General features: G+C 39.6%; 1 protein-coding gene across 6 annotated transcripts in view; it reads right to left on the minus strand.

Annotated features, from left to right (window-relative positions):
* Positions 1-20,000, minus strand: part of LOC138981201 (histone deacetylase 4-like) — a 158,328-nt gene that overhangs the window by 60,937 nt on the left and 77,391 nt on the right. For 4 of the 6 annotated variants that reach the window (XM_070354042.1, XM_070354044.1, XM_070354046.1 and 1 more), the window contains 4 exons: positions 11,112-11,226; positions 9,148-9,274; positions 7,801-7,919; positions 6,404-6,547 (listed from right to left, as the gene is read on the minus strand). In XM_070354042.1, the coding sequence (XP_070210143.1) occupies positions 6,404-6,547; positions 7,801-7,919; positions 9,148-9,274; positions 11,112-11,226 (505 nt within the window). The remainder of the gene's footprint in view (positions 1-6,403; positions 6,548-7,800; positions 7,920-9,147; positions 9,275-11,111; positions 11,227-20,000) is intronic. The other 2 variants (XM_070354043.1, XM_070354045.1) reach the window with 2 other exon arrangements.

A 20,000-nucleotide genomic window follows, 5' to 3' on the forward strand; every position in this document is an offset into this window, starting at 1 on the left:
TTTTTTTTTTTTTTACTTTTTTTTCTAATGTGTACAAATTAAACCTACTTGACCGGGAAATAAGTGTGCGACTCGGGCGCTTTCGCTTTCATTGCGTTTTCTGCACTCGTTTTCTTGTTTTGTGTGGTTTTATTTTGACAAATGTAATAAAAAGTTATAGGGTCGGCCCCTAAAAATAGGGTAGGTCGGGTTACCGTAACCACACCTATTTTTTTTTAGGCCTTAAGATGTACACAACATGTTATGGTACGTCCAAAGATTCATTCATGTTAAAAGTTCGAGAGTAAAAAGACAATGTCTGTTTAGGCTTGGAAATCATCATTAGTATTCTGCAATCATAGATCCTTTGTACAACAACAACAAAAGATCCTTGTTAAAAAGGCATAATCTGTTTCGGCTTGAAAATAATCATTAGTATTCTGCAACCACGGATCCTTCTTAAATTGTAACCCCCCCAAAAAATGTATGGCAAGACCAAAGATCCGTGTAAAATTGTCCAGAGTAAAAAGGCTGTAACATGCATAGATCCTTCTTTACATGTAACCCCCAAATATGTACAGTACGACCAACGCTCCTTGTTTAAATGTACAGATTAAAAAGGCTGTAACCATAGATCCTTCTTAAATTGTATCCCCCCAAAATGTATGGTACGACCAAAGATCTGTGCTAATATGTCGAGAGTAAAAAGGCAAAGTCTCTTTCGGCTTGAAAACCATCATTTAATTTAATATTCTGCAACCATAGATCCTTCTCAAAACTCAAAATGTACAACAAATGTATAGTACGACCAAAGATCCGTGTTAAAATGTCGAGAGTAAAAAGGCAACGTCTGTTTTGACTTGTTGGAATCGGGACTAGTACAAAAATAGTCTGGCATGTTAAGACCAAAAGATCATTTGTATGGCACATAGATCCTTTTAACTGTCAAAGACACAAAATTAGAACGGTATGACCACACATATCCTTTAAAAAAATGTCTAGATAAAAAACCAGAAGCAATGTCTCTTGGGGCTTGTTAGCTGGGACGAAAGCCACAATCTACCTACCATGTTGGACCTAAAAGAACAGTCATTAGTTAGGTGTAAGATCCTTGTAAAGAAAAACTCGAAAGAGAGAGAAAAACAATGGTTTGACTTGCCGACCTAAAGCGAGGGGATAAAATACCTATAGTTAGTACGACGGGCCATATCGATTGGAAAATTGTGAAGTTTCCCGTTTCCCGCAATGATTGTAAAAAGAAAATCCAGTAGCCTCACAGAGTGCCCCATGGAGTGCTTACTTACGAGTCATGACTATTCAAAGGAGCTTGTAAGCAGTAGAATTACTACAGTGATGATTAAGAGTAGGATACTTTGATCGACTGCCGCTTAGGTACAAGCTTATGTGTGACTATTCAGGAGCACGTTGCAATGATGAAAAATATTAAGAGTAATAGCTTATTCAAGTTGAATTATATAATGTATTCGTAAGTGATGTGTTCGTAAGCTACAATGTATTTTTTATGAAGACCGGACTATGCTGCTGGTTTCATGCTCTCTCTCTCTCTCTCTCTCTCTCTCTCTCTCTCTCTCTCTCTCTCTCTCTCTCTCTCTCTCTCTCTCTCTCTCTCTCTCTCTCTCTCTCTCTCTCTCTCTGTCTGTCTGTCTGTCTGTCTCTCCCTCTCTCTCCCTCTCTCTCCACCCACAGACACACCAATACGTGCACATTCTTCATGTTAACTTCCAAGATTTCCTATCTTCACCTGAGCGGTATGTCATCCTGCTTATCACCATTATAAAGCTGGATCCGGAAACGCTTTTTCTCAAACAAACACAACATTTCCCTGAAGCTAACACGATTTCTCCGCTTATAAAATCCTGTTTATGTCCCTATGCATTGTTCAAAATAAACCGACAGCGTTCTCAAGCTCGCATAGAAGAGCAAAACATTTGAGGGAGGGGAGGGGTGGGGAGGGGGGGAGGGGGGGAGGGGAGGGAAGGGGGAGGGGAGGGGAGGGAAGGGGGAGGGGAGGGGAGGGGAGGGGGAGGGGAGGGAAGGGGGAGGGGAGGGAAGGGAGGAGGTCAGACAGGGAGTTAGTTGACTGGGATGGGTTTTTGCTTTCACGGCTTGATGTCAACAAACACGTGAAATAAAGTCATTAATTACTTTTTCATGGACACACTTCGGGCACCGCGCCTCGTAAAAGTTCCCATGCACGACGAGGCAAGGCAAACACGTTTTGTCTTTTGTTTATATCTCGGGGGGAGGGGGGGAGCAGTGAGAGGATGGGGGGGGGGGGGGGGGGGAGGGCAGTGAGAGGATGGGGGGGGGGGAAGGAGCAGTAAGAGGATGGGAGGGAGGGGGGGGGGGTGGGTGATGGTTATGGTAGTTCAGACAATGTCAATGGTGGGGTTGACGCGTAAAGTATGTTTGTGTGTTAAAAAAAAGAAAGAAAAAAAGATAATGCTTCAGAGGATGAGGGAATGTCTGGATTATCTGTACATAAAACTGTTGTTTTTCTTGGGAGTCACATATTTAGGTTTGTCTGGATCATGTGTGCATAAACCTGTTTGTCTTCCTGGGGTTTAGAGTTCACCCAAACGGAGCGATACTATACAGACACTGGCAATCAGATGACGTTGATATTCTTACTTGCCATCTATTTTGTTTTCTTTTTGTAATTAAAAACTTTGCCTCGGTTGCCTGTGCCTGTAGTTTCTGTGGGAGTTGGGAAAGAATCCTCACCACTTTCATTGTACCCAACACACTAATAATGAAAACCAATAATGAGCGACTGATGACATAATTTCACAGCCGTCAGGTTACTAAATCCCTTTCAACCTGCAGTCTGACCAGTCTGACCGATTTCTTACCATCTACCAGTGGCAGTGCACCTTAGCTAAAAAAAAAACCCGGACTCATATTTCATACTGACATGTTTTAAAGCCAAACTGTCTCACCAGCTTTTCAAGCCGTGAAACTTGCTCTGCCTTTGACCAAGAACTGTTAATTTTAAGACAAAAATGTTGTTAGTGCCAGTGCACAAAACAGTTCAGATAAAAATAACTGGACTCATATTTCGTACACACATTATCCATCACAGTGAAGCAAACCTGTCTCTCTACCTCTGTTGCACACTCCTTTCGAAAAAAAAGTTCGGCTTACCGTCTCAAATGTGGTCAGGCTTTTTACGTGGGATAAAACCATGTCTCCACTTTGATCACATACCAAAAATAAACAGCCTATATGTGCTTCATGTCCACAGTGGGCATTTTCGATGATCTAATTTCGTAAACGTATGCAACCGGTGGCCATTTGAGTAATTAATTCATCCAAAAATGTCAACTCACCACAAAAGCAGTTAGGGCGTTTATTTTGGGTATGTGACCAAGTGGAGGGATGTTCTCATCTCGTGTAACAGTCTGGCCAGATGTAAGGCGGAGTGTGCCTTGAAAGGACTGTTAAACTGCATGAACAAAGTGGTGTTAAAGTGCCAGTGCACTTTCTCAGGCGGCACAAGCGCGTACACACTCCATGCACGGTGGCTTGGTTGCCAGTAGAAGTGCAGTGCAGTGGGTGGGTTGCTAGCTAGGTCGGTAGTCAGTAGACTTGCTGGACATTTCAATCCTTGCATGCAAGCAGGCAGTTCATTTCATGCTTGCTACTCGTACTTGGCAGTTAAATGTGCTTTTCTCGCACGATGTTGTCAATTTATTGGCATTTAAAGGTTCAGAGGCCAGCGTCAGATCGAGTGGGTGAGCAAGTGAATAAATGAGTGAGCGAGTGAGTGAGTGAGCAAGCGAGTGAGGAACTGTAAAAAAAAAATAAAAAAGGGTTACTGCATGTCTGGTGTATATTTCTTTGTATGTGAGGAGCATAGATATTCGATCATACGCATGAACAAAACAAGAATTAATGAGAAAAAAGTTCTGTGCGTATGATCAACTCTCACCCCCCCCCCCTCCCCCCAACCCCACAACAAAAAGAAATTCCTCCGAGGTAGGAAAAACACCCCCATCCTTACCATTCTCACTGCCACCAACTGAGAAGGTTATTTCCCTTTGACCATTAATATGTCCCTCTATAAGTCCTTGTAGAATCTTAATCCACCAATAACTCCCTAACCGTGTTTTTGACTGGTCCCAATTTTTGTAAGGACCGTCTCAGGAATGTATAGAACCTGTTCACCAAGTTTGGCGACGATCGGTCCGTTCATTCTTGAGATCTATATGCGAACACAAACACACAAACAAACAAACACATCGACCGAATCCTATACACACCCCTATACCGGGGGTGTAAAAACCCACGTATTCTTTGTTTGACCATCACTTCACAACTTGTTAGCCCCTGACCACCCTCGGGGTGTAATTCGCTTACAATTGTTGGTTGGCTAACCACAATTCGGACTTCTATAGCAAGGTTCTCCCTAATCCACACAGCACCATGACCTACTTTCACTACCCAACGGTAGTTAAATGGATCCCTACTTCAGAATGAACCAGGTTTTAGATGGAGTTGGTTGTATCTGATTATTCATAATACAGTGGAACCCCGCTTTTATGATCCTCCGACTTCAGACTTCCCCCTTTTTCTCTCAGATGTTTTGTTCAAATCCCCTGTACATTTTGAAGCCTACTGTGGTTCTTGTGCTTAGGCTGTGTATTGGACTGTCATTGTATGCCTGCATTATTAGTTGTCAGTAATTATTACATGTGCTGATTGTTCTCTTTGCCTGCGCGCGTATAGTATGTTGGTTATGTTTGGTCATAGTATGTTTGTTTATGTTTGGTCGTTATCTTTGCCTGTGCGTGTATTGTATGTTTGGTCGTTTTCTTTGCCTGTGCATGTATAGTTTGTTGGTTATGTTTGGTCGGTTTCTTTGCCTGTGCGTGTATAGTATGCTTGGTCGATGTATGTATTGTAAAGCGCTAAGAGTAGACATTTTTCTAGAATAGCGCTATAAAAGTTTGCATTATTATTATTATTATTATTACATTTACCTCCAGTTCAAGACTCTCCCCTTTTTAAAACCTGATTTTCTCAGAGAGAAATTCAAGTTTTACGCCCTCACGGCAAAGCCATTAGGGGCATGTTCCTGGGTTTCAACCCGACTTTAGATGAGATACACAAGTGTATGCGTGTTTAGGTGGTATAAGCCATCTGCACTTATGGCAGAATGACTGAGGTCTTTTACGTGCCACTGTGGTGACACGGGGGTGGGAAATGGATACCGTCTCTGGGTCTTCACATAAAGTTGACCTGTGTCCGTCCCGGCCCGGATTCGAACCAGCGACCTTTCGATCACAAGTCCAGTGCTCTACCACCTGAGCTACCCGGGCCCCCCTGTGCCCTGATTTTCTCACAATTTCGAAGGTTTTAAACGGGGGTTCCACTGTAGACATAATTGGGGCCATGCAGCCTTCTCAGACATCCAGCCTTCTTTCCATGGAAACAGCAGCAGGGTCACAGCATAGTAGGCCGGACATGAGAGGGGGGGGGGGGGGGGGGGGTAAAATACAATGTAAGAGGGAGAGGGAGGAGAAGGGGGGCTGGCGAGGGAGGTGGGAGGTTGCAGGAACACTGATGGCATACTGAAGATAATTATATAATACTGTATTTGACTGATATTTCGCTTCATAAACTCATTGACTGGCCTCGGGTCCTTAATGGCAAAAAAACGTAGGACTTTTAATATCAATTTTACTACTACTGGCCTCGGTTTGTGGGAGGTTGCGGGAACACTGATGGCATACAGAAGATATATAATACTGCAGTATACTGATATTTCGCTTCATAAACTCATTGACTGGCCTCGGTACGTGTATGCTTGGAGATGTGCGGCATGTACTATACTCCTGTCCTTTGAACGAAAAAGCGACCTAGCCCCTTCCCCTCCAAACTCTACCCCTCAACCATTGCATAAGAACACTCATACCAGATGATAAAAATACCCCTTCTACACCCAATCACTCCCATGAACCAAGAATCTCTGAGCCAGAGAAAAAGTCAAAAGATGTCAGTTACAACATCAACAATATTAAAGGCTAGCAAAGGGGGAAGTTAATTCGTTAAAACAGGGCAGCGTTAACATCACCATCAGAGTTAACTGGGGACGCACACGGAGGAAAACCCCAGCCAAGCAAGGCCATCAGCGAGCAAACAACAACAACAACAACAACATAAAGAGAAAAAAGAGATGTCAGAATTAATTATTGTTTAAAAAAAAAAAAATAGTGGGGCAATATCCCTGCATAGCACCGTGTCAGGTTCGTCGTCATACTGAATGAATCTCAAAACGTTCTGTATTTTTTCAGTATGTGACGTATGTCACTGACACGAGGTTAATTGCAGAGACAGCCACCCCCCCCCCCCCCCCCCAAAAAAAAAATCTACACAGTTAATAGTTAGCACAGCTACATACTTGACAAGGGGGTTTTGCGTTTCATCACCAGCGGCCCACGGTCCCTGCGTCGAACCATCAAGGGGCTGTGTGCTATCATTGTACGACGGGTTTCCAATTTCTGTTTCAATGCCGAACGGACTTTATATATATTAGGCTCAGAGGCTGAAAAGAAGAAGAAAACACCGGGAACACCGCATCAGCACTGCAAATCAAGCCTACAAGGACACAATCTCATCAAGCCTACAAGGACAATCTCATCTCAATCTCATATAACATTCGTGGGAATCAGCCTATTGAAACTAAAGTCACACATCTTCACAACAGGTTTCAAAAGGGTGTGTTTAGACTACAGATTTCTTAGGCCACTGCAATGAGATAACCTATTGTTATATATCTTAATTACGGTACTATATCTGAAAATTAAGTAAATGAGTAAATGAAATAAAGAAAGGAATAAATCAATCTCTGAGACTCCTTAAGGTTCTCCAACTGAACTCAGGATAAATCAACTTTCGACAGGAAATTCAGAATTATTATTATGAAACACAATTGCTCAACATTATAATTCTGTTGTTGTTTCTAAAAAAATCCCTAAACAAAAGAGAAAAAAAAAGTTAACTCAGAAGAAAACAACTTTCTGAAGACTAAAACCCAAGAAGATAAAACACAATAAGAAAAAATAAAATGCAACTGAACAGGGACAAAAAGCTCTGGCATGGGAAAACAGGAAAAGCAGAATTTTTCCACAGGTAAAATTAAAAACAATATCTAGTTCCTGCTTGACTTTTTATGACAAAACAATTGTTTCTACAATTATTTTTTTACAAAATCAGAACAAAACAAAAGTCATTAAAAGTACCAGAAAAAGAATAGACTACGCAAAAATAGACTTCCAGTGTATGTAAAATATTAAAATCATATTCAGAAATAAAGAGTGCTCAAATTGTTTGTATTTCTAAGTCTGTCTTCTTATACTGTCTATTTGATTCTTATGCCAAATTGTGTGCATACTCTTGCTGGTGTTCAAAATCAACAAGAACAACTAAAGGAAAAACAACCAAGCAGAAAGAAATCGGCATAAACTCATGCAATTATACACAACAGGAAAATGCAAACAAAACTGCTGTTATAAATAAAAATACCGTTCATAACCGAGGAGGGAGGAAACTCAGAAACATTCAAATCAAACTCTTAAAATCAAAACAAAAAGCATTCCTGCATGTCTTCACTTCTAGCCATCTTCACTAACGAACATGGATTAGTTTTCAGTGGGTTTTCAGACTGGACATGAACACTCGCAGCATAACGTCTGCCAACAACTCTCAACAATGCATGCCTTTCAATGACAAAGTGCACACAAAAATAAAGAACTGCGAAAAAAAAGAAAAAAGAGTGAGAGTAGAGAGTAGGCTTACCTGTCTTGCGCAGCGGGAAGTCATCGTCACCATACTTGCCCAGCAGCGGGTGGGGGTAAGGGGGGGACAGGTTGCTGAGAGGAGGGGAGCTCTGGTCCAGAGAACTGGATGTGGGCCCCCTGTAGCATCAACACAAAACTCAGGTTTAAGGGGAACAAGACTACACAGCCAACCCACCAACCAGCCAACACATCTACAGTAAAATCTCACATAGCGATCAGGCCCATGAATGACTACACATCCTCTTTTCAAACTGGTTTTCTGAGCTCTGACACGTCTCACACTGAGTTTGGAATAGCCAATTAGGTTCATGGGACATGAAAAACCAACAACTCTCACAAGGCAATTGATCTTTACATAGTGACACCCCCCGTTTTGCAATGACTAACCAACCTGGCAAGCAATGGAACCACCAAATAACTGACCTACCATCCAATCACTGACTGAGGTCATCTCACACAACGATGTCATTGATCAAAGTCATGTGACTTCCACAGCCTATCTTCCCACTTTCTTTTAAACCTACCATCCAATCACTAACTGAGGTCATCACACACAACGATGTCATTGATCAAAGTCATGTGATTTCCACAGCCTATCTTCCCACTTACTTTTAAACATTCTACCCAACGTCTTTTCTTTTCTTTTTCAGTCTTATCATTCAACTGAAGACCAACATCCCATTTACCTCACCTGACCCTCTCACCCATTCCACCCAACCACATAAATCCCCATAACAAATAAACATTCTGTTTTTGTCAAAACAACTTCTGAAACAAGAACAGGACAAGGATATATTCCAATAAAATGTACTCTCACGATCACATTAATTCATTTAATAAGTAAATCTGTATTAATCAAACACTGGATTCCCCCTCCATGAGCTATGTGATGTCAAAGTTCCACTTAAACGCTTATGACGGCAGCTGGCCGAGACTTGCTACAAATACATGTAAAATGAATTTAGACTAAAAAGGACCAATACAAATTTTTTTCTATTTTGATCAAAATATGACATTTTACACAGATCTGGACAATCATTATTGATAACTGATCAACTAGCACAGTCCCTTAGACCAAGGACTGTCTTGATTTTGTCAAATGTCATACAGTGGAACGCCCCTTTTAAGACATTTATTTTTCCATTTTTTGTTCATTAACCCCTGTAAATGTACCTCCATTTTAAGACTCCCTTCTTTTAAGACCTGATTTTCTCAGATACTTTTAGGTCTTAAAGGGGGGGGGGGGGGAATTGCAGTCCACTGTATTTTGGTAAAAACAAATGCAAATAAGGTATACTAGTTATTACAGCATAATATTTTGTTGTTCACATGCATACAAACTGACCGAACTGACCATGGGTGTCTGAACTGTGGCGGGGAGTTGGTCATGTCCTTGGCCACAGCCTCTCGCTGTTTCTTGGTCAACACAAACTCCTGCAGCTTCAGCTTGACTTCCGAGGACGCAACAGCACCTGAACAACAGACACTCTGCATATAACACATCAGAAACGTGCATACATGTAGCCATACATTTCAATGTGCACCTAAAGAATAGAAAAAAAAAGAGGTAAAAATGCTAAAAAGAGACATTTGGCGTTTCTTTCTCTCCCTTTCTCTCTGTTTTATTTATACGTTAGTTTTGAAACATGTATTCATCAAATATAAGAAGTGAATGTTCAGCCAACATAGCATTTACAACAACAACAACAACAACAAAAAAACAAGTCGCGTAAGGCGAAAATACAATATTTAGTCAAGTAGCTGTCGAACTCACAGAATGAAACTGAACGCAATGCCATTTTTCAGCAAGACCGTATACTCGTAGCATCGTCAGTCCACCGCTCATGGCAAAGGCAGTGAAATTGACAAGAAGAGCGGGGTAGTAGTTGCGCTAAGAAGGATAGCACGCTTTTCTGTACCTCTCTTTGTTTTAACTTTCTGAGCGTGTTTTTAATCCAAACATATCATATCTATATGTTTTTGGAATCAGGAACCGACAAGGAATAAGATGAAAGTGTTTTTAAATTGATTTGGACAATTTAATTTTGATAATAATTTTTATATATTTAATTTTCAGAGCTTGTTTTTAATCCGAATATAACATATTTATATGTTTTTGGAATCAGCAAATGATGGAAAATAAGATAAACGTAAATTTGGATCGTTTTATAAATTCTTATTTTTTTTTACAATTTTCAGATTTTTAATGACCAAAGTCATTAATTAATTTTTAAGCCACCAAGCTGAAATGCAATACCGAAGTCCGGGCTTCGTCGAAGATTACTTGACCAAAATTTCAACCAATTTGGTTGAAAAATGAGGGCGTGACAGTGCCGCCTCAACTTTCACGAAAAGCCGGATATGACGTCATCAAAGACATTTATCAAAAAAATGAAAAAAACGTTCGGGGATTTCATACCCAGGAACTCTCATGTCAAATTTCATAAAGATCGGTCCAGTAGTTTAGTCTGAATCGCTCTACACACACACACAGACACACACACACACACACACACACACACACACACGCACATACACCACGACCCTCGTTTCGATCCCCCCTCGATGTTAAAATATTTAGTCAAAACGTGACTAAATATAAAAAAACCTACCTACCTACCGACCCTACTTTTTTTGGTCATGTTACCCTAAACAGACAATTTTTTTTTTTAGGCCTAACAAGAAACATTAACAATACTCTTTTTTCGTCGTTTATTATCCATGTTTCTGGTGAGTACATTTTTATTGTTATCTTGTTCACCTAAAGAGCGTTTAATAAGAAGGCAATTTGGAAAAACAGATTTTTAAGTGTGCATAGCATCTAACACCGAAAACCCCACAGAAAGGAATCTGTAAAAACATTGTCTATCATACAGCTGCTTTAATTACTGCTGAATACACACACACAAACAAGACATACATGTATGTAAGTATATTACACACCAGCCTGCACTACTGCTGAAAAATTCAAAATAGTTCTTGACAAAAAAAATAACACTCAACAACACTCTTTGCATTCCTGAAAGAAAGCATGGTTATGAAACAGACCAACAGCAACTTATTCGTCCAATCATATAACTGTGCAGATAACAAAAGGTAACATACAGTTTGTACAGATCAATTCAATTTCAAAGCACTGAGATACACTCCATGAAAGGTGGTGGTGGTGGGGGGGGGGTGTTGTACAATAAAGAACATTTGTGACAATCCATTACTGTCACTTCTTCCCCCCTCTCCAACCGATCCAACCCTGTTAAACAGTTTTGTATAATCTTCAAGTGGTTTTGACCTTGACCGCAGATGACCTACTTTCTTCATCCTTGCCCTTGTTCTTGATGGCCTTGAGACGTTCCTGTTCCATGATTTCTTTCTCCATGCGTTGCTGCTCCATCTTCTTCTGTTGCTGCTGTTGCTCCATATAACCCTGTCAACAGAAGGTCATCATTGTCCATTTAACATCACGTTATAGGATCATTTGTGTCCATGGGTTTCTTGGGAATCTCTTCTGAATTTTGCATTGAAAGTATGATAATTAACTAAACCAATTTTCTGATTTGTACATTACTGCTGCTCTCTGACATTTGGAATCTCAAACTGTCAGTGCAGGGGATATAGGAAAGATTCAAGACATAATTTATGGGATTCTGAAATCTCCATCTTTATTGTAAATTACTGACAGTGAGAAAAGCTGTGGTGAATCACTACTTTGTAGTGCTGATATTGATTAATACAAACATCTTTCAGCTGGGGGCTCGAAATGTAAGACAGATTAATTAGACGTAAAAATCTTGTGTCTGAAAATTGAATGTTATAATGATTTGATGCTTCAAATGTCCATTTTCCCTCCATATTAGATACTTATATCTTAAGTCATAATGCAGATTCCATTACTTAAGTAACAATTAAAAACACTACATGCACTCATGAAAAGAAAAACAATACAGATGCAGCTTATGAATGCACAACAGGGAGGGAGTGAGGATGGCAATGAAAGGAAACGTGAGAAGAAAAGAACACCAAATGTCCAAAATGGCTGAACATCCCTTTCCGCAGTATTTTTGCAGGTTAAACACTTTGGACTATGTACTAAGAAAACATGCCAAGTTACTGCATACACAAAAACAGTTGCTTGTTTCTCTCTCCAAAAGTGCATGAAGACGGAGAAGAAGCAGGAGAATCCAACTTACAGCTTCATAATTTTCACACGTGCAAAACTACATGTGATCCACACAATAAAAGATGCCCTAAATCTGAAATGGTATTATAATCCATGAATATGACAATAAGTAGGCTGTAAACATTAATGGTGAGGGCTGTCTTGATCGTAAATATGACACTGTCTAAAATAAAGCAGTTGTTTGGATGATGGATGCCTGTTCATGCGCGCATACACACCCACACAATTCGCTGCATGCATGCATATGCACACACACACGTATACACAGAGACACACACATAGAGAATAATACTATCCCTACATCTCTTCTTTCTTTTCACTTTCATCCTCCCCTCTACCCTAGGATGACCTTTTGCCGAGTTTTGAGCAGAGCAGCTGTTCGTGCAACATATCTCTCTCTCTCTTACGCTCTCTCTCTCTCTCTCTCTCTCTCTCTCTCTCTCTCTCTCTCTCTCTCTCTCTCTCTCTCTCTCTCTCTCTCACGCACGCATCGCAAGCACGCACGTACGTACACGCACAAACACAGATGGTTCAAAAGTTTTCCAAGCTGAGAAGTCAGTGCATGATTCATTCACAAACGGATGTGACTCCCAGCAACAACACCTGATCACCAGCAAGGCTAAAAATGTTTCGTGTCTTTCTTTCTAACCCACAGTGTGCGAGCATGCACGGAAACAAGGTTAGTGCACGAAAACCCACTGAAGAACGGGGCTACTTCGGAAGGTCCATACAGACACTCGGATTCAGTACAGATCTAGACATCTATTAGAAAGAGCAGTACAAACCCTGCACGTTTTGTTTCAACTCAAACGAGTGTCTCGTGTCTGAACCAAAACAAAGCGCCTGTATTGCAAGATGAAAAGGTACAGAGACACGCCGAAACACTGCGTAAATACTGAAGGGAAGATCGTAGCAGATAGGCGGGAGGGGGAAAAGAGTGGAGGGGATTGGGAATGCAGACCAGACCCCCCTCTCCGCCTCCAGGCCTCACCATGTTACATGTACCTCCTCAGTCCAAGGGGAAAATAAATTAAATTATATATTTTGCCTTTAAAACTCATGAAAAATACTCCCAGAATGCGCCAGATTGCACATATTTTAATCTAGATTTCAAACAAAATCCGAGGGGGCATGCCCCCGCACCCGCACCCCCCGCGCGGAGGGGTTTTGCAGCCAGAGCAGTGAAAATAAAGAGGGAACATTTTCTCGGCTCGCGCGCCAGCAAGCAGGATGTCTCTAGACTGAAATGTACCTCCACTTGATCGTTCTCTCCCTCATTAGACGTGATTCTTTTACATTGTTTTGAGGTCTAAACAAAAAGCAGGTGGAAAGTACTACTACCCCTCACACTCATCCCTCCACCTACCCAGACTCGTGTACCTGAGGTTTCACTTTACAGGTATAGGTTCAACTCGCTCCGGGGAAGAATGCCACGAGGCGCAATTCTCCGGCACGACACTGGTGTCGAATCTGCGGTATGTTTGTCTGCGTGCTTACCTAATTACCCGCAACTCTCGAAACTATCTCAATCGTGTTTCGTAGTCACGCACAGCGGCTATCTTTAGTGCACAACTATTTCCGTGCTCAAGAGAGAGAGAGAGAGAGAGAGAGAGAGAGAGAGTGCATGTGTGTGTGTGTGTGTGTCTCTCTCTCTCTCTCTCTCTCTCTCTCTCTCTCTCAAATCGTGTTCGTCTCACGTTATTTCTAATTTCTTACAAAATCAAAACACAAGAAACGCTCGTTCGAGTGTACTTCATTAAAAAAAAAATGACATTACAGTCACGCGTTCTGGCACAGCCTGCGAATCTGGGAACACGAAAAGCCCGAGTTGGAGCCGTAAGAAAAAATACGCGAGGGAGGGGGGGGGGGGGTGTTTGGGGAGGGGGAGGGGGGGGGATTGAGGGAGGGGGCAGAGGCGGGAAGATCTTGATGGACATGTGCATCAACAACAACCAAAGGCGGGAAGTGATATTGGGAGGAGAAAAAGTAACGTCGTAAAAGAGTCCTGACTCAAAATCAAAACAAACAAGTCGCGTAAGGCGAAAATACAATATTTAGTCAAGTAGCTGTCGAACTCACAGAATGAAACTGAACGCAATGCCATTTTTCAGCAAGACCGTATACTCGTAGCATCGTCAGTCCACCGCTCATGGCAAAGGCAGTGAAATTGACAAGAAGAGCGGGGTAGTAGTTGCGCTAAGAAGGATAGCACGCTTTTCTGTACCTCTCTTTGTTTTAACTTTCTGAGCGTGTTTTTAATCCAAACATATCATATCTATATGTTTTTGGAATCAGGAACCGACAAGGAATAAGATGAAAGTGTTTTTAAATTGATTTGGACAATTTAATTTTGATAATAATTTTTATATATTTAATTTTCAGAGCTTGTTTTTAATCCGAATATAACATATTTATATGTTTTTGGAATCAGCAAATGATGGAGAATAAGATAAACGTAAATTTGGATCGTTTTATAAATTTTTATTTTTTTTTACAATTTTCAGATTTTTAATGACCAAAGTCATTAATTAATTTTTAAGCCACCAAGCTGAAATGCAATACCGAAGTCCGGGCTTCGTCGAAGATTACTTGACCAAAATTTCAACCAATTTGGTTGAAAAATGAGGGCGTGACAGTGCCGCCTCAACTTTCACGAAAAGCCGGATATGAGGTCATCAAAGACATTTATCAAAAAAATGAAAAAAACGTTCGGGGATTTCATACCCAGGAACTCTCATGTCAAATTTCATAAAGATCGGTCCAGTAGTTTAGTCTGAATCGCTCTACACACAAACACACACACACACACACACACACACACACACGCACGCACATACACCACGACCCTCGTTTCGATTCCCCCTCGATGTTAAAATATTTAGTCAAAACTTGACTAAATATAAAAAGTATTTTAAGTTCACACGTACGAACCGGTTTCCACCAGCAACGAGAAATGTAAACATCATCCCCTCGCGCAGTCTGGTGGTAAATGAGGCTTAAATTAGACACGCGAAATTGTGTCACGCAGTCAGCTTGGCGTTTTACTGAATGGACCGCCAGCCACACAATATACGACACGGCAGCCAATTCAGCGACACCCATCAAAACAGGAAACCCGATTCACGACCCCTTGTAAATAGCTAGTCCGGGGCGTAACTTCCATTAGTGAAGTCAGTCAGTCTCAGTCTCAGTCTCAGTCTCTCTCTCTCTCTCTCTCTCTCTCTCTCTCTCTCTCTCTCTCTCTCTCTCTCTCTCTCTCTCTCCCTCTCTTTCAAAAAACATTTTTATCACAACTTCCACCATCACCGTCTCACCCATCGACACCTTATCACTGGTGTAAAGAAAACGAAAATAATACGAGACATATTCCTTCAATGTACCGCAATCCTCCATAAAGGGGTACAACCCATATATTGACACATGTTTTCTTGGGCAAAAACCTATGTACTATCCCTACATCAGCATGCAACAAGGTCAACATGTGTTTGAAACTCTAGTTTGAATATTTGTTGCTCACGGCCAATCTTCTAACGGATTTTTGGATTATCGACATATAACTTAACTAAAATTCAGTGATTGCAATTCTTTGAGAGAAGAAAAAGGACTTCATCACCCACTCAAAGCTATTTCATATTGTGACATTGTTAACTTAACTAAAATTCAGTGATTGCAATTCTTTGAGAGAAGAAAAAGACTTCATCACCAACTCAAAGCTAGTGCATATTGTGACATTGTTAACGTTAACTAAACAGGCACGGTTGGCTTAGTGGTAAGGCGTCCGCCCCGTGATCGGGAGGTCGTGGGTTCGAACCCCGGCCGGGTCATACCTAAGACTTTAAAATTGGCAATCTAGTGGCTGCTCCGCCTGGCGTCTGGCATTATGGGGTTAGTGCTAGGACTGGTTGGTCCGGTGTCAGAATAATGTGACTGGGTGAGACATGAAGCCTGTGCTGTGACTTCTGTCTTGTGTGTGGCGCACGTTATATGTCAAAGCAGCACCGCCCTGATATGGCCCTTCGTGGTCGGCTGGGCGTTAAACAAACAAACAAACTTTAACTAAAATTCAGTGATTGCAATTCTTTGAGAGAAGAAAAAGGACTTCATCGCCAACTCAAAGCTAGTGCATATTGTGACATTGTTGTTTATACTACAGAATTAATTAATCTGTTATATTGTATCTAGAATTGTGTTTATGAACTATATTTGTTTATATTTCATTTGTACACATTTCAGCTTCATCCATATTCCATCATCGTAGATTTTTGTTTGATTTTTAAACTAATCTTATGGCATCGTCAATTAATAATTGTCAAAACCATTGGCTCCTCAAAGAAGGACTCCATATCGGCCATTTAAACATTAACCATGCATATAACAAAATAACAGACATATTATCTTTACTTTCTAACAACGGTAACAACTTTAATATTTTTTGCTTTACGGAATCTCGACTATCTAACATCATACCTGATTCAGATATTTCCATTTCAGGTTATAATACATTATGAAGAGATTCTACAACACACTTAGAAACTGGCTTGTTAGTTTATATTAACGAATCAATAATTTACAAGCGTCTTCGTTGAAAACGACGTTAAACACCAAATAAAGAAAGAAACAAGCGTCTTCAACATCTTGAAACACCTGGTGTAGAATGCATTTGGTTAGAAATAGGATTAAAAAGATCAGCACCAATCATTGTTGGTTTTTGCTACCGAAATCCAGCAGAAAAGGTTCACTGGTATGATGAATTCATGGATATGATGGATACAGTTTCAAATGAATCAAAAGAAATAATTCTTCTTGGATATTTTAATATTGATCTTCTGAAACAAAATAAAACTTGGTTGGACACTATTAATCTATTAAATATACATCAAATGATCCAAAAACGAACTAGAGTTACTCCAAACTCTAAAACACTCATTGATCATATTTATGTTTCTGAAAAACGTCATATCAAAGAAACATATGTACCCTTTTTTTCTGCCAGTGACCATTTTCCCATTTGTATCATTTGGTCTCGTAAAGGGGTTAACATTCCAAAGGTTGGTCACAAAACTATTACATATCGTTCATTCTCTCATTTCGGTGAAAGTGCATTTCTTTCTGATCTCAAAAATAGCCTACTTTCAAAAACTTACAATTTTACAAATCCTGATGAAGCTTTAGAGTTTTGGACATCTATTTTCATTATCATTTACAACAAACATGCACCACTGAAAACACATCGAGTAAAGCAGACAGAAAAACCCAAATGGATCGACCAAGACATAGAAAATGCTGCAAATTACCGTGACTTCTTAAAAAAACATGGTACCCACGAAGATTACACACAACAAATTTTTGTTTGTTTGTTTGTTTATTTGTTGCTTAACGTCCAGCCGACTACGCAGAGCCATATCAGGACGAGGAAGGGGGGATGAAGGGGGCCACTTGTCAAGCGATTCCTGTTTACAAATGCACTAACCCATTACTTGTGTCCCAGCAGGCTTTAGTAAAACTAAATTAATACCTACTGGAAGATTACCAGTTTCCAGTATGTTAAAATAGGCTTAACCTATCTACTGCTGGACTTACATCAGAACACTAACAGATTAAACTATACATGAATCGCGAGACAAGCGGCAAGAGAAGAGATTTTTGGAAAAAATACAGGTGAATGAGCAAGGCAGAAAAAAGAAAAGAATTCATGAAGAAAAAGAGAGCATGACAGGAAAGAGGAACCAAAAATCTACCTAACAGCAAACTAGAAAGCTCCTGCGGTTCCAAAAACAGGAGGGGCTTTTAATTTCATAACCGCAGTGCCCCACTGCGGGAACACACAACAAAGAAATAAAGTAAATTCCTTGAAACGAAAACGTAAACAACAATATTTTCAAAATCTCATTACATCTAAACAAGATTCAAAATCTATTTGGAAAGCAATTAACCAACTCACAAATAAAGAAACTGAAACAAAATCTTCCCAAATAGTTGACATTTCTGCAGATACACTCAATGACCATTTCTCAAAAATTGCTGATAAAATAATTTCTTGTGATCGGACACAGTCAAATAATTTAGAACATTTAAAGGAATACTGCAATTCAAAACAGATACATTTTCAGCATACACTTCCACCAATGATTATACTGGATGTTTACTCTCATCTTCAACATCTAAAACAAACCGGAACACGTGACACAGATGGTCTGGATGCAAAAATTATAAAAATGGCAGCTCCAATTATCACAGATACATTGACATTTATCTATAACCTTTGTATTGACAAACGCTATTTTCCTAAACAATTCAAACAGGCTAAAGTGATTCCTCTCTTAAAATCAGGAGATACTACAAATCCTTCAAATTATAGACCAATATCAATTCTATCAATCCTTTCGAAGCCTCTTAAAAACATATCAATAAACACATCCTTTCTCACTTTGAGAACAATAAATTGATCCATGATAATCAATTAGGTTTTAGGCAAAAACACTCATGTCAAACAGCGCGTATTAGTTTAGTAGACCAATGGCTGACAAACATTAATAATAATCAGTTCTGCGCTGCTCTATTTGTTGACTTTGCTAAAGCTTTTAACCTAATTGACCATAAACTCCTTATCAAAAAGCTTGAGATTTATGGAATTGCAACAGATTCCATAAACATTTTAAAATCTTTCCTGTCAGACAGACAGCAAAGTATTTATCTGAAACAATCATACTCTTGTAAGCAAACAGTAAGGTTTCGAGTACCACAAGGTTCTATTCTTGGTCCATTACTATTTTCTATATATACATAGACGACCTACCTCTATTTGTAAAATGCATGTGTGAGCTATTTGCAGATGATACTACAATTCATTCTTGTCACCAAGATCTTATTAAACTAGCAAATTTCCTCCAAGAAAACATTGATCGATTATATGAATGGTCAGAACTAAACCATATGTCATTGAATCCAAATAAAACTAAATGCATGCTACTTACCACGAGGCAAAAAAGACAAAATCTAACATCTGGATTTCCGACATTGCTAAAACGAAATCAAGATGTTACCGAAGTTGATAGCCATAAAGTCTTCGGAATAACCATTGACAATAACCTGTCTTGGTCAAAACAGGTAGATACACTTTGTAAAAACACATCCAAAAAAATATTTCAGTAATCAAAAATCAAACACTTTCTAGACCTTCGCACAAGAAAGCTTTTTATCAGGCACATATTCAGTCAGCTATTGACTATGCTTCCACAGTGTGAGACTCTGCAAGTGCAAACATTTTGAAACACTTGGGCAGTTAAATTAATTATTTTAAAAAATACATCTCTTTCCATGACTGATTATAAACGATTGCAAATTCTTCCTATCAAAGATAGATTTGCATATAACAAAGGTGTGATGATGTATAAAATTATGTCAGGGAATGCACCTGCACTTATTGCCTCAAATTTCAAAATAAATCATTATAGAAAATGTTACAAATTAATAATAATAATAAGAACATTTATATAGCGCTAAATCAAAAACTTTCGTTAAAAAGGCTTGCTCTAAGCGCTCTAATTACCCCAACTCCAAGAATTGACCTGCACAAGTCGAGTCTATCATATTCTGGAGCAATTATGTGGAACTCCATTCCTAATATAATTAAATTACGAATTCGTGAAACATCATTCAAGGAATATTACATGCTGTTTCTTTTACAAAACTTATAAGAAATATTATCAAGCAGCTGGCAAAATATAACTGTACTCTCTGATTATATTGAAAAACATGATTATATATAATGCATGAAGGATATTTTTGTTTATACAAACAAATATTTCTCTGTTATATATAATTTTCAAGCATTGCTAAAGAATCACAATGCATCTTAAAATGTCTTATTGGTTGCCTGACATGTTAATTATGGTAAATATGTCATTTGTACTATAGTTAAACTTATCTTCTATTTCTTCTTGTTTGTTACCCCTCAATGCGCGAGGGCCGGAGGAAAAAAGCATGTATACATTGCTTATTCTGTTACCCTCGTAAAATAA

Source organism: Littorina saxatilis, linkage group LG12 (genome assembly GCF_037325665.1).
Source record: "Littorina saxatilis isolate snail1 linkage group LG12, US_GU_Lsax_2.0, whole genome shotgun sequence".
In the NCBI taxonomy this organism is placed as follows: domain Eukaryota; kingdom Metazoa; phylum Mollusca; class Gastropoda; order Littorinimorpha; family Littorinidae; genus Littorina; species Littorina saxatilis.